Source organism: Tubulanus polymorphus, chromosome 5 (genome assembly GCF_964204645.1).
Source record: "Tubulanus polymorphus chromosome 5, tnTubPoly1.2, whole genome shotgun sequence".
Taxonomy (NCBI): Eukaryota; Metazoa; Nemertea; class Palaeonemertea; order Tubulaniformes; family Tubulanidae; genus Tubulanus; species Tubulanus polymorphus.
Window position 1 is genome coordinate 3581187 of NC_134029.1, and position 14139 is coordinate 3595325.

The 14139-nt window shown below is 37.7% G+C and overlaps 1 protein-coding gene across 2 annotated transcripts; it reads right to left on the reverse strand.

The window, feature by feature from the left end:
• Nucleotides 1-362: 362 nt before the first annotated feature.
• Nucleotides 363-14091, reverse strand: LOC141905601 (AP-3 complex subunit beta-2-like). 2 transcript variants are annotated; one of them, XM_074794537.1, is made up of 25 exons: nt 13976-14091; nt 13276-13442; nt 13018-13093; nt 12859-12933; nt 12682-12777; nt 12234-12394; nt 11983-12049; nt 11525-11707; nt 10858-11022; nt 10493-10590; nt 10286-10412; nt 10140-10202; nt 9690-9822; nt 9268-9320; nt 7902-8069; nt 7222-7474; nt 6552-6776; nt 6041-6372; nt 5804-5888; nt 5460-5587; nt 5044-5229; nt 4927-4969; nt 4409-4591; nt 4195-4242; nt 363-3383 (listed from the first exon to the last, which is right to left on the reverse strand). In XM_074794537.1, exons 2-25 carry the CDS (start codon nt 13437-13439, stop codon nt 3094-3096), a joined length of 3402 nt encoding a protein of 1133 aa, XP_074650638.1. In that variant the 5' UTR covers nt 13440-13442; nt 13976-14091; the 3' UTR covers nt 363-3093. The 2 variants fall into 2 exon arrangements, with proteins under 2 accessions (XP_074650638.1, XP_074650639.1); XM_074794538.1 differs by lacking the exon at nt 4195-4242.
• Nucleotides 14092-14139: the final 48 nt, after the last annotated feature.

A 14139-nucleotide genomic window follows, 5' to 3' on the forward strand; every position in this document is an offset into this window, starting at 1 on the left:
CAAATAAACAGCAGCAAGAGCTCCGGATCTGCTTATATTTCTCAATCTACAATCGCCCCCTCGACGTGACGACTAAAGAAACAAAACAAGAATACCGGTTTAAATTGAAACTAGGCCAAGATAACGTCTTAAAAGAAGTCTAGTCGTTACAATAATAAAATAAGCATGGCTTTTTTCTATGTGTAAAAGCTAATCTGTCGCGATTCTAGAGAGCTTCTTAAAGGCCTATGTACGACTACGGCCTCTTCAACCTGAAATAGATAGAAATCCCCGACTTACCAGGCACGTTTTCCGCCAACTCGATCATTTGAAACAATCGACCGAAAATTATGAAACGAAACCACGAATAGTACATTTTCCATCTTTCCCGTTTTTATTATTCAGAATAAATTTATGAATGTAATTGTTTCTACATCATACCACGTAATAATAGTACAATTGTTCACGAGTACATGTATATTGAAGCGCACATACGCAATTCGCTTGCACATTCGCCATGCTAACGTCAATTTTAGAGGATACAGTCAACCCCTATATACTTCCCACATCAATGATTTAGTATTCTGACGGTATAAAGAGTATGGCGGTATATCGGGTTAACTTGTTCTAGATCCAAGACAAAATACTGATTTTCCGTCGGTTCTAAGAAACAATACCTGGTGGGCGATATATCGGGGGTCGACTGTAGTTTCAATCTTACATCTCTTCTTTGATCGTACCCAATAGAGCATCGAGGAAGAATTGAACATGATCGGGCAGAGAGTTCAGAATGGGCTTCAAGAGCCGGCGCAGACGTCTGGATATATCAACAGTCGTCAATGAACGCAGAACCAGCCTGATGCACGTATATGACCAGGAAGTCTCTCAAAACGGTTTGATGCTTTATTGGGAAGCGTATTTAGAGGTTTTTTTATACAGGAGACTGAAGCAACGCTTGACGACTATACATTTAACTCGATCAAGAAATATACATTGGAATTCATGCCTATCAATTTACAATTTTCAACACCGGCAACGAACGCAGTCTAAAATTTGCAATTGAATAAATACACGATAAAACGTCGAGAATTTTTTTCAGATAAATTCGCAATTTCGCATATAATCTACGGGAATTCATTCTCTTTAACATAACAAGCCTGTTACTTTTACATACTTAGAATATATGTCTATATATATATTAATATATATCTATTTCATTACAATAGACAGGGTTTCCAACCAGCAGAGGTCACAACACTTTTTTGGGGCGAAATTAAAAAAATCAAAGCAGTATCAATGAATAACAATGATGGAATCTTTTCGTTTCCAGCAAACAGTTGGATGACCCAGCTTCATCGAGCTGGTTTTATATACTGGTATTGACTTTAACCCTCAACTGACTATTTATTGAGATAACCCGAGGTTAAAGTTTATACCAGTCTATAAAACCGGCCCCAGGGATTTCGACGCATGTAGGGTGTAATCTTGTGCACAGAATCACGAGGAACAGCGAGACAAAATGAACCGAACCAAACAGACAGCACTGAGTAGTAGCGGCATTCAGCTTATAGAATATTCACATTAATTACTGCAGAAACTCTATTACAAATACCAATATGCACTAAATTATGTATCATGAAGTTCATGTAATGGCATATAAATTAGACGCTCAGACATTCAAATATTCAAAACGTTCGATTTCAATACGACGCCATGAATGCGGTAGACAACTTTTGACAAGCGCAGGACACAATTTCGATTGCAAAATCGAGAATTTTACTGCGACAAGGAAGTAAAAAAGTCTTGTCGCGCGTGCTCAAAATGACTTATGGCCTAGTGACAACTTCTTTTTCTCTCTTCGAAATGGGTCATATTCGATATAGAATTCGAAAAACAGTTTTCGCACACTTAAAAAATAATGAAATAATAGATTTCGTTCACGGCGTAATAAATCTTATCCAGGTCTTTTATGAATGTCAAAGAATTCACGAATGTATGAAAATCGGTAGCTGCACTGTTATGACTTGTCGATCGGGGAATCACCACATGACTGTGTATCAATTAATATCTCATTTCAAAACTCTCCGCATTCGCATAAAGAATTTATTTGCCGAGTTTAATTCATATTTCGCAGAGAGAAATTAAGAGTAAATATTTGCAGTAGCGTTAGCTCGATTATTTTCATATGAATCAAATACAGAAAATACAATACAGAATATAGAAAACATTCTGAATAGAAACAATAAGGCACCTGGAAAATGAAATTCAAAGGCAAAAAGTTGTTCAGTGAAAATATCTTAGCTTACACAAGGACTCTACAGTTTAAAAGGCAAATTTTCCACAAGTGGCCACAATTTATCCTATTTTAAAGCGTGAATGTAATAACCGCAGTGCCAGACGAGGGGTTAGTTCCTGAAAGTTCTTGGTTAGATTTGACTCTAGAACTGAATGAGTTCAATTACGATCCATTGAATGTAGAATAAAATTCTAACTCTAAAACTGTGGAACTGGCTCCATAGAACTGTACACTTACTGGTTATAACATTAACATAACCACAATCAACAAGCATAGCGCAACACGAGAAACACACAAATCTACTATTATTTTCAGAATCATAACGGCATCAATTTGAACTACAGTAGACTCCGCTTGCCTCAGATTTTGTAGGACCAATAAATTCTTATTGAATTCCGGGGCAGTGAGAGCAGGGATGGGTTTTTTAAATTTGTAAAGTACTAATACTGTCCGAAAAGTTTCCTCGAGCTTGTAGTTTATTTTCAATATTTCGACTATATCCAAATAGTCATCTTCAGGAATACCGATGAGTATTAGAATATAGTCGAAACGTTGAAAGTAAACTATAATCGCAAAGAAACCTTGCCGACTCGTTCTTCTTTTTGTATTGAGGGACTATAGTGTATAATCGTTTCCACACAGACGCAGTGTTTCATCAAGATTGTAATATATTATCAGACGAGGCACGTGACAATCAAAGGCAATCGAATCCAGGATAAACGCAGTCTACTGTATCTATCTATATATCTATATATTATATACATGAAATTGTCGATGAATGATGATTTAAAGAGAATGATAGTTCTATCGTTCGATCATCACGCAGAACTCAAACTGTCTTTAATATCCTTAACGAGCATCGATCCGATGACCATCTTCTCGCAGTTGACGGTAATCGATAACTTCGCGTCGAGTCTCTTCACCTTGACTAGTACTAGACTTTTCGATGATAAAGTCTTCGCGGCGAAGCGGTATTCGCCATCCGTCTCAGACGACACCATTAGAACGTTCGCCGCCTCGAACACGCAGTTACAAATCGTCCGCTGATCATGTGACGACTCGGATAACGGAACGGAAGCCGAGTTTTCATTCATTCCGCTCAATTTCGCTGTAAAAGATTTCAAAACATTTAACTGTACTCGTTCTGATATTTAGAAAATAGAGTAGGAACTTGCCAAACTCGGACAAAAATCAAATCCAATCCTTAACTTAGAATTCACTTCTGGTCCTAGTTAGTCTGAATAGGCGAGGCTTACTGTACTTTAAAATTTCCAAATCTACCGTTTTAAGGATTGGGACCAGAGGAAAATTGCTCTTATTTACATTAATCATATATATTCTCCCATGATATTCATCTTTGGATATGGACAATATTTCTTTGTAAACCTTAACCATTCCACGGTCAAATCAGAGATATCCCCCAGAAGACTATTGATATTCAAAGACACTCATCATGTATACCCTACCCTTTAAAGAGATGTTTAGAGTAGGACAGAAAGGGCACAACAAACAGCCCCAATCACCGGTTTCTGCGAAACAGCCTTCATTTCTTTCATATATGTGTAGACACATAGTACTTGTAGGTTAACTGATTTTATGCAAAATCATAAGCTTTCGCTACTAGTAACATTGACTTAACTCATTTAACTGATATAGCTATTATGGATTAGTAGTGAAAGCTCATGGTTTCTTCTAAAATCAGTTAACACTCAAGTACTACCTGTCTTCTCATTCAATTCAAGACAAGGTCATACATCTCTTCAACTCTTCTATATATCAATTATATAAAGAATATTGATAGCATAAGCAACAGATTAAACCTTAGGCAAGCATCGAAAAATGATCTCCTATTTTTCATGCAATCTGCCGATATAATTGAAAGCTCTTTTTGTTTTCTAACGGGCCTCATTATATCTCACCGGCTAAAGCTGCCATATCTACGTGATCAGTTAAACTCATCATAATCGCTGGAATTGTAGTACATAATACTATATATCCACGAAAACATTCATTACGAAACATTACAAATAAGATTGATTTACAGGATCAAAAATATATAATGAAGTTAGAGGATCTAGCTAGATACCGTACACGTACTCAGTGAAAAAATATTTTCTGAAATTTTAAACCTACCTGCTTGACTGTTGAAATCTTTTTCGCTCATTGTATGCGGCTGAACGAGTTCTCCGACCGGTGCTTTGATACTAACGTTAAAGCTACGCTCTTGGGAACAGATTTCGAAGTTAGCCGGCTGTGTCGTGTCGTTAAAATCTACGGCCATCAGAACTGAGCTCGACGCATTCGTACCGAGAGTCGCTGAAACGAGGAAACACATCGAATACAATATCGATCCGATATGGACAGTGAATACAAACATCCAGATTTTCATCGGTCTCAAAGGTCCTTTAGTGGATGTACATGCCATAAACCAGGGATTTAGAATAAGTCAGTAATCCTAGAAGAGGATAATCGCAGGGGTAGGGGTCAGATTGATGAACTCGGGAATTTTCTCCCATTTTCCACATCCTTTCCATTCCAGCATTTTTCCACATCTCTCAGACAATAACGTAGTAACATAATCAGCCACTGATTAGATATATTTTTCACATCAATCTGACTCGCGCAATCGCAATGAAAGAAAAAAATCTCACCGATTTCAGGGAATTCCTGCATCTCTATACCAGACTGCAATTTCTGAAGATATAAGTTTTAAACATGAACGAAATCTAAACGTGAAATTCGAGGATATACGACGGTTGTTAACGAACCTTTTGACCGATTTTGATTGAAGTGAATGGTTTGTCGCTGTTGTTCGTGAATTTCAACTCGATCGACGCCATTTTCGGAGAGAACACGGAAATCGCTCGCGTAAAGCTGTACGTCGCACTGAGTCCTCCGCTCGTCATACGATTTAATAATTCATAACTCTGAGGTTCGACTTGCGGCGACAGGAGCTAAAAACAGAGAGATAACAAGATCAGGTGCCGGGGTCTAATTGAATATTGAATACGCCTATTAGAGATACGTATATCATGATTGGCGAAAGCCATGGGAAATTTTTCTGGCCCTCTTAATTAAATGAAAAATTTTTCTCGGACTTTTTGAAGGGTACATTCAAATTCACAATTAACCCTTTAAATCCGACCATGTGGAAAATGTAAAAAAACCTCGTTCTTACTCTTACCATAGATCCAGCCGGAGTGGGCATCTTATCTCCGAGGATTGAATAACTGCTCGTGTCCGACGCCATACTCGGAGTTAATAATGAGCCAGGTGTTAGAACTGGTGTGTTACCAGTACCAGGAGTAAAAACTGCCAATGAAATACAAATCATTGAATTCCGTGACTTTCTAAATCTGTTCAGACTGTTTTCAAAACTGTTAAGCAAGTACTGGGTAATGATAATAATAGGTAATATATTTTCTTATGAATTTCTAACATATTTTTTACATTTTACTGCTGTTTACTATACTTAGCTAGCTACTACTATACAGCGCTGTTATCACTATGAAACTGGTTATTACTTACTGTCATCGAGGTCCAGCAAGAGGTTATCGGCGTTTGGTTTACATGTAGCCAGAGCTTCTGATTTTGAGGGCTTCGTCGCAGTTTTCTAAAAACATATACAAAACATGGTTAATATCTTACCCGAGAAATATAAACCAGGTTAGACCCAGAAACACAGTAAATTTGACTCAAGATTCAACTTATTTCATTTCTGACGTTTCAAGAATCTAAACTTAACTCAACTGTCGCTCAACTTACTTTATTGATTACTGGTTTTCTTTCTTCTTCCGACTCTGATGTACTTTCATCATCATCGTCATCATCATCCGCCGATGAAGTATCCTCTTCACTCGACTCCTCTTCGCTAGTGTCCTCCTCTCTAGACGACGATTTATTGCTCTCAGTTTTGCCTTTTTTGCGTGTGGTCGATTTCTTCGTTGCCACTGGTTTAACCGGTTTCACCACGTCGTCGTTCGACTCTTCTTCGCTAGACGAATCCGGCTCTGAACTTTCCTCCTCATCCTCGTCTTCATCTACCTCCTCTCCTTCTTCCTCTGAGGATGACTGCGTACTATCAGCGCCTGATGTTTCTGATAATGGTGAGATACATACAGAACAAATAAGATCTCCCATCATTTGAATTCAATGTGAATCAATGAAAAAATCCCTACTCCAAGTAACTAAAAGACAAAGGCTTTTATAACCTTTTTACATCAATTGGACATTCATAGAAAATGCCAAATCCTTCAGCAGACTCGATTATACACACCTCCTGAACTAGATTCTGACTCGGAATAGAATGATTTCTTCTTTGCCGCTGATTTCGTGACTTTGCTGCTCTTCGTGCGAACCTCCGTCACCCAGGGCATGGTCACTTCGACGTTTCGGACCGATGGATCAGGAGCGGATTCCGGCCAGTCGGCTAGTTCCTGATAACCCTGCGTGCGAGCGTTTAATAGATGCGACAACGTTCCCAGCTGAAACTGATCGCGATCTGGAAAAAACGATTGACAATAATCAAAAATTCTATTTTCTAGAATATAATTACTTACTTCGCAATATCCAAATATTGTGGATAAATAATTGTCTAAATAGAAATGAGTAAAAGGAGGTAAAAGTATTATGAAACGTCAAAGATGGGAAGAGATTCAAAAACAGAATCTGTTTGACTATCACGAGCCTTCTGGAAGAGAATTCCATAAAATCAGGTAAACATAAGCTTGTTCTTACACCTGGGGCCAGTTGCATAGTCGTGACTTAAGTCCAAAAGTGGTCTTAAATCTTAAGACTGGTCTTAAGTTGTTAGATTAGCTATAGAACTACGTTGGTCTTAGACTGGTCTTAAGTCAAAGCCATGACTATGCAACTGGCCCCTGGCGTTTAACCTAATGCAATGTTTTATGATGGTAGACTGATGTCTTCCACAGTTTCTATTTTACCTTTAAAAGCGGATTCTAGAACCGGTGCCGGTTTCGTAGCCAGGAATATTTTCTTCGCATGTTTTGCGAGGTATGACCCTTTCTCGCTGGGTAGAATCAGTTGTCTCAAGAATCGCGAGCGGTCTCGGATGTCATAATTGATATCGTATTTAGCCAGATTGAACACGTATTGACACAGCAGTTTCGTCTGCTTCGAGTTTGTGATGCACAACTTTCCTGCCAGGTTCAATATTTGCAGTTTAACGATATCTTCCTGGAATAATGATGATGTTGATTATTAACAGAGTATTATGAACAGGTCATAACTTTTGGAAAATCAGAACAGTAAATTTTAGATTATCAGTCTGACCAACATCTTTAAGGTAGATATCAAGAGCAAACATTCGTTTATCAAAGTTAGTCTCGACTTCTGGTTGGAACTAATGATTGAGCGCACTACAGCTCGATCTTACGAATTTCACAGTTTCAGCCATCAGTTTCCCATGAGATTTCCCTTATTTTTCAAAATTTTTCTGATTCCCCGAGTTTTCCATTTTCCAGGTCATTAGCCCCCCTTGCCATCTTGGAATTAGATTGACAGATACCCCGGTAGTTGAATAACCACGAAAACCTTAAACAAGGGTAGCAGATAATGAAGTGGTAGATAAGTGGCCTTATCTGAAATATGTTTGTGCACGAACCTCTTGGATGAAATTTTTCGCTGCTTTTCTCAAAACGTCGGGAGCTATTTTCGGAACGCGATCGGAATATTCACCGATCAACCAGAATATACTCGCCCTCGCCATCGATACCGTTATCTCATCGCTCAGTTTAGCCATATGGATGATTATCTCTTTATGTTCGGTCGGCTGAAAGATGAATTAATACATCTACATTAACGACGCTTTTTCTCTTTCGAGCAAACCGACCCTGGGTGGTAAATAAATTATGTTTTTTGAGTTTATTTTTGACTCAATTCCTGAATAGTAACACGCCTAAAGCTACATAAACCATCAATGCCTATCTCGAGTATTTTCTTTTCATAAACTGCAACTGAAATTTCAAATCTTCCATGCACAGCACACGAATTTCAGCCAGTTGACCACAAAAAGCTGCACTTTATAATTAACTCCTATCACAGCAGCCGCGGAAAATATGCTGTGCACCGCTCGAATTGAAAAGACGATGGAATTTCAATTCGAAAATACGGAAAAAAGCACAGCAGAGATTCGTATTCGATCTGAAAACCTTCTGCTCTGGAACATAATAGTGACTCATGCAGATCAGATCCGGAACACGCAAGGAAGGAAGGACGAGTAAAGAACGGATTTGAAGAGAGAAAATAGACAAATATTCAAGCAAAAAATAGAAATTCAATCAAACGACTCAAATCAGGCAGTCTTCGAAATTATGACGCGTTTGCTGAGCAGGAAAAAAAAATAATCCACATCGCCACAGCTTTACTGAAGCCCTGATATTGAGTATTTAGAAACTTTGAGATCTTGCGATGAAGATAAAATGTATAGATTTACCATTTTCATTTTACGGCCAGACTAAAAATGAACGAGGCAAAACAAAATAAGCAAGCTTCAAGCATCATTAGACTTTAACCGGATAAAGAATCATATTTTGTTCTAACATATTTAATCTTGCTTTATAAGGGTTTAGTCTATTAGGTAATTTAGGGCAAACGCGAGTGAAGATAAAAGGTCAGAATGGAGAATCTAAATGCGATGCGACCAACTACGCAATTTTAAGCAAGGGTTGATGATAAATTTGGGTAGGAATAACTCACACAGAACTCTATGAACTGTTTATATAGATACACAGTGAGTTAGTAATGAATAGGTCTCAATATCGGAGAAGCATGCATAATGCAACAATTTCACAGGGTCAGGGGACAATGCGAGGAAAGAATTTTTAAAGAAGAACTAGACATTAATGAATTGTCGAGGATTTCAAGGATAATATAAAGATCTTACACCTCAACTACCGTACTACAATTTACTAAGACTAGGGTACGTAATTTCACTAAAGGTAAATGAATATTCATTGAATGTCAATTACCTGCATCTGAAGTAGTTTCTTGATGACGACAACACTTTCAGCAACTACAGCTTCTGTAATCAGAGATCAAATTTCAGTGAAACAAAATCTGAATAAAAAGCGACAAACAGTTCCATACTTTGGGTAATAATAAGACATTGAAATTTAGATAAGCATTGAATAAGCTTGAACAGGGGGCCTCATTCATTTGTTTTTCCCTGACTTTTCCCAGACTATTCCCCGACATGTTGTTTTTTCCCTGACTTGATCTGCTGAGAATCCAATTAATTAACACAGTCAAATACGTAAGACATAAACTGTTTGATTTACTGTTTGAGATCTAGCAATCTCAACAAATTTCCCTGACTTTTCCCCGATTTCCAGGTAAGAGGCCACACTGTTGAGTATATCACGCAGTGTTCTCCATAGATATATCTACACACCATCCTTGTTAGACATCAGATTAACGAGGCCGTTTAAACAAGCATCAGTAATCTCAGCTATACTGCTTGCGCATCGGCCGATAGCTTGAATCGTCGCAGCAGCGAAATCACGATCAGAACTTGTCACATACGTCTACAAAATATTACACAAACCAGTTCAAATATTTGAGTAAAATCACTGTCACATCATTCAGAATTTTCAAATTTAGCCCCGGCAAGAGCCAAATCAATTTTTTCCTGTGCCTAAAAGAGTGCGTTTACGTGTAAATCACTCACTCAAAAGGATGCTGTGTTAAGTTAGTTCCAGAACCAAGTATTCACACAGAATCTTTCAACCTGTGCTCAAATTTGGCGTGGTCTGACATGTTTGGTCAAGCCTAATATGGTACCAATGTGAATGGTCCAAATTTTGCCCGGGCCAAAAACACTCGCGATTGCGGCTCATATTACCTGGAATTCTCGAAGTATTGTTGATATGTTGGTTTCAGTGGCCAGATTCGTTAAGATTTCCAACTGGAATGGAAAACATTTCATTCAGTCATACGTTTATACTATCAAGCAGGATGAATAGTAATAAAACACTGCTCTGTACTGACCTTAAGTAATTTAGTGTGTAACGGATCATTTGATCGAACGTAGAAACTCTTCAGGAATGGTTCGAATAAATCCTTGCGTTTGATTGACATAGAAGCTATATTACTGAGCACGATGTATTGCACTTCCCTAAAATATGTACAATAAAATCACTAATCACTGTGAGTTGTATACGTTTAATACAGTTTTGAGGAGGTAAATAAACTCACTTGTGACTGCGAAGTAAACGAATTAAAGCTTTAGCGACTAAAGTCACCTCTCCTCGAGGTGCTGCGTGATGATATAACTGAGCTACAGCCATTACAACCTGAATCATTCAAACACAAACATCGGAAATAGTCAGAAGAAGTAGTATAAATATTTATACAAGACAGAGAACCCACTTTATACAAAATTTTAAAGATTTAAAACAAATTTTACCTCATCAAATAATCAAAATATTTGATTTTTTACAAATAGATATGTTTTTTTAATCTTCTAAATTTTGTATGCAGTGGGTTTTAAACTTATTTTCTTAGCATTTTATCACAATACTGTGATTTTAGAGACTTTTATCGGGTTATAGTAAACTCACGGCTGCGTTTCGACTGTTTAAAAGTGGTCGACAAGTTCGCAGTAATAATCTATGATCCGGATCCATTATGTACGGTTTCTTCTTCGGCGAATCCTTCTCTGAATCGCCGTCATTATCATCGTCATCTTCATCACTTCCGTAAAATGGCTTGTCATGAGCTACGTCCTACAGAAAACAGTAGTGATGTCTTTCAGGGGAAAATCAGAAGGCAGTGGTCCAGAAGAGAACAAAGAAAGGGCACTGCTCGGATAAACTAACAAGGTAACAAACTGGATTTGAGGTAGAATTTTGATTCAAAAATGACAGCTAGTTGCTATTTTTCAATGAAGTTTAGTCATTTTCCAGGACCCTTCCACAGTTCATAGATTAAATTTCAACTCACTAGCAATTAACCCGCAATTAACTTCGTTCAGTCTAAAAGCGGCCTAGTTGATTTTGAAATTCATAATAATTCAAAATCATGAATCTGATTAAATCTGCAGACTGGCACAAATTCTAAAACTATTCCTGACACTATCAATTAGGTCTAGTCTAATGCGGGAAAATCAAATTTCATCCTGGGGGAATTAACTGAAATGAGGGCAATATTGTTCACAAGGATTTACATATTAATGTCATAATAACTACTCTAGGAAGCTTTATTTTTATGTTCTCATGAATCACTTACGTCTGAATTAGGGCTGATAAACTGCGACCGGCAATATCTCGTTAACATATTGATTATAACCACTTGTCCCCATTCTTCCACATCGACGAGTAGATTACACAATTTTCGGTAGTTTTTATGTATCAGATCCGTCCGCTCGGGACAAACTTCTTCGAACGCCTGAATCGCGCTGCCAGCTACGAGCTGTTAAATACACACAAAACAAGAGACATTCAGGATTAAAAACTATATTAACCCTTTCAGTGCATAAACACCGCAGTGCGATGTATAAATTGGTGATGGACATTGTATACTGCATCACGGTGTATCGATGTCATTAGTAATTAATTTTCATCTCTATTGAAAAATCAATTCTTAAGAGATGACATTTTTATGAAACTGATTGCAGTTTGCAGATAGAAATCCATACATCAGTTGTAAGATTTCTATCTAATAAATTCCTTTTTTCAAAGATTTACCGTTGTTTTATCAGCTAACAATTTTTCAATGACTTCTACCAAAATATCCTTCTGTTCAGGATCAAGGCTAAAAAACAAAACGTTTTGATACTCATGATATAGAATAGAATACTGTAGTTACACTTTCTGGTTTAAGGTACTCTAAGTCACACACATTTTGCCCGTCCTGCTGTCTGACATATGCACGATTTGCTGTAGCCTGAGTAGAAGACAGACTTTTCTGGTACGCGGGATTTGCATTTTGGTTTTACCTGTATAATTTTGGAATGGCGTGAGCGGCGGTCTTCCGTACGTACGGAGACATATCCATGACGGCTTCCTTGATCGCTAACATCATGATAGGAACGATGACTGGTACACGTATACTGGATAGAACTCTCAGAGCGCTCGCTCTTATCAACTGATTAGGATCCTGAAATCACACACAAAAATAAATTGAAAACAAATCTTGAAGCACAAACAGCCTGAATTAGGTACAGTATCAATTTTATGAATTGGGCCCCAGTTAAACTGAACATTTTGAAATCGTTGCACGTTCACCTATTTTCATGATATTTCAAATACATTAATTTCACATTTTCCACACAATTTTTACATTTTTCATATCAATCTGACCCCTGCATCGATACCTAATTTGCAATATAGACATTGATATCAAGCTCGAATCGTTTCGCTGATTTTCAAGTAACGAATACATACCTTTAGAGCTCTCTGGAATGTACTGATCGATAGCAATGCCAGGTCCTGTTGTTCTTCAGCATAACGCACTAAATAAACATACACTAACTTCTTCACCTACAGAAACAAAAAGAATTTCATATCAAACAATATTACATGAAATCATTGATGTATCATCGACTAATTCTTCTCTCCTACTTCTATATTCTTCGATACAACGTTCTTGACGACAGCTGGGAACAATTCGGAGGCATCTCGTCCTTTAGCGATCATCTACAAAAAATCAAAACCAACGAAAGTAATCCAATAATAGTCCAGCAGGAGGATGCCAATGGAATCCATGTATTGTATACATACCCCAATGATTCGTTTCATAGCTTCTAGCTTTGAACTGTCCTTGTTACCGTCCAACATAGTTTTCAAATCTTCATGTCTAGACAAAACAAGTTTTATAGATATTTCATTGGTGCAACCATGAAATCTGGGTAAAGTTTCATGAAAAGAAGATTTAGCTATTTCTTCATTAATTTGGTTTACATTTTGCCCTAAAACGATTTAAGAGTTAATCATAAACGCAGAACCAGATAACTAACTATTTTCCGTCGAGATAATTACTTTTTGAAATCATTCATGAAGAAACCACTGCTGGCTGGATCGCTAGCAGTATCGGCATCGACGCTTGATGACAGCGCTGAACCGGCCGAGGAAGAACCCGGCCTATCCGAGAGCGGACCGACATTGTAAGATGACTGAAACCCGTTACTGTTTACCATAGCCATTATCTGAGAACCGACAAAATAAAACAGTTTTACTGGAGTTGAGAACTGACCATTAGAACCGCCACAATGAAATTCTAGATCTGAGAAATTATAACAATTTGAACCGCAATAAAATACCGAGAAATGACAATTAGAAAGTCTATAATTAATTACTGGATCAGAGAAAAATGAATAGGAACCTTAATTAGCTCGATTGATTATGGCAATGTACCACAATATCATAGATAAAAAACCAAATCCCACAATGGTGGAAGATTGCAAATTGACGGACAGTGCTTTTGTGTGTAGACTTAGGCGTGGGGGTACATGAAAAAAGGGATGGAACTGACTTCAGAGAGTCAGAGTACCTGGCATGGAATGGTACTGACTGGCTGGGGAAGAATAGTTTAAGTAGTAGAAGAGAAGAAGCAAGGAGAAGCAAGAAGGGGTTGAACTGAACTGAAGAAGAAGTTCTTCCCCATGTCAAATTTAACTAATTCGTTGGGTATTTTTCTGAGCAAGCAAAACCTTATTCAAAGTAAAAATGATCTATATACATCAAATTCCAACGATTCGTTGCAGTCCCGAGACGAAAACTATTCTAAAACTGGAATTATTGGAGAAATTTTGACATTTTAGTCCGGTTTCAGTGGGTTGTCGTTTTTACTTCCGCAATGGAGGATATGACACTTCGATTGATAAATCACTACTGAATCGACGG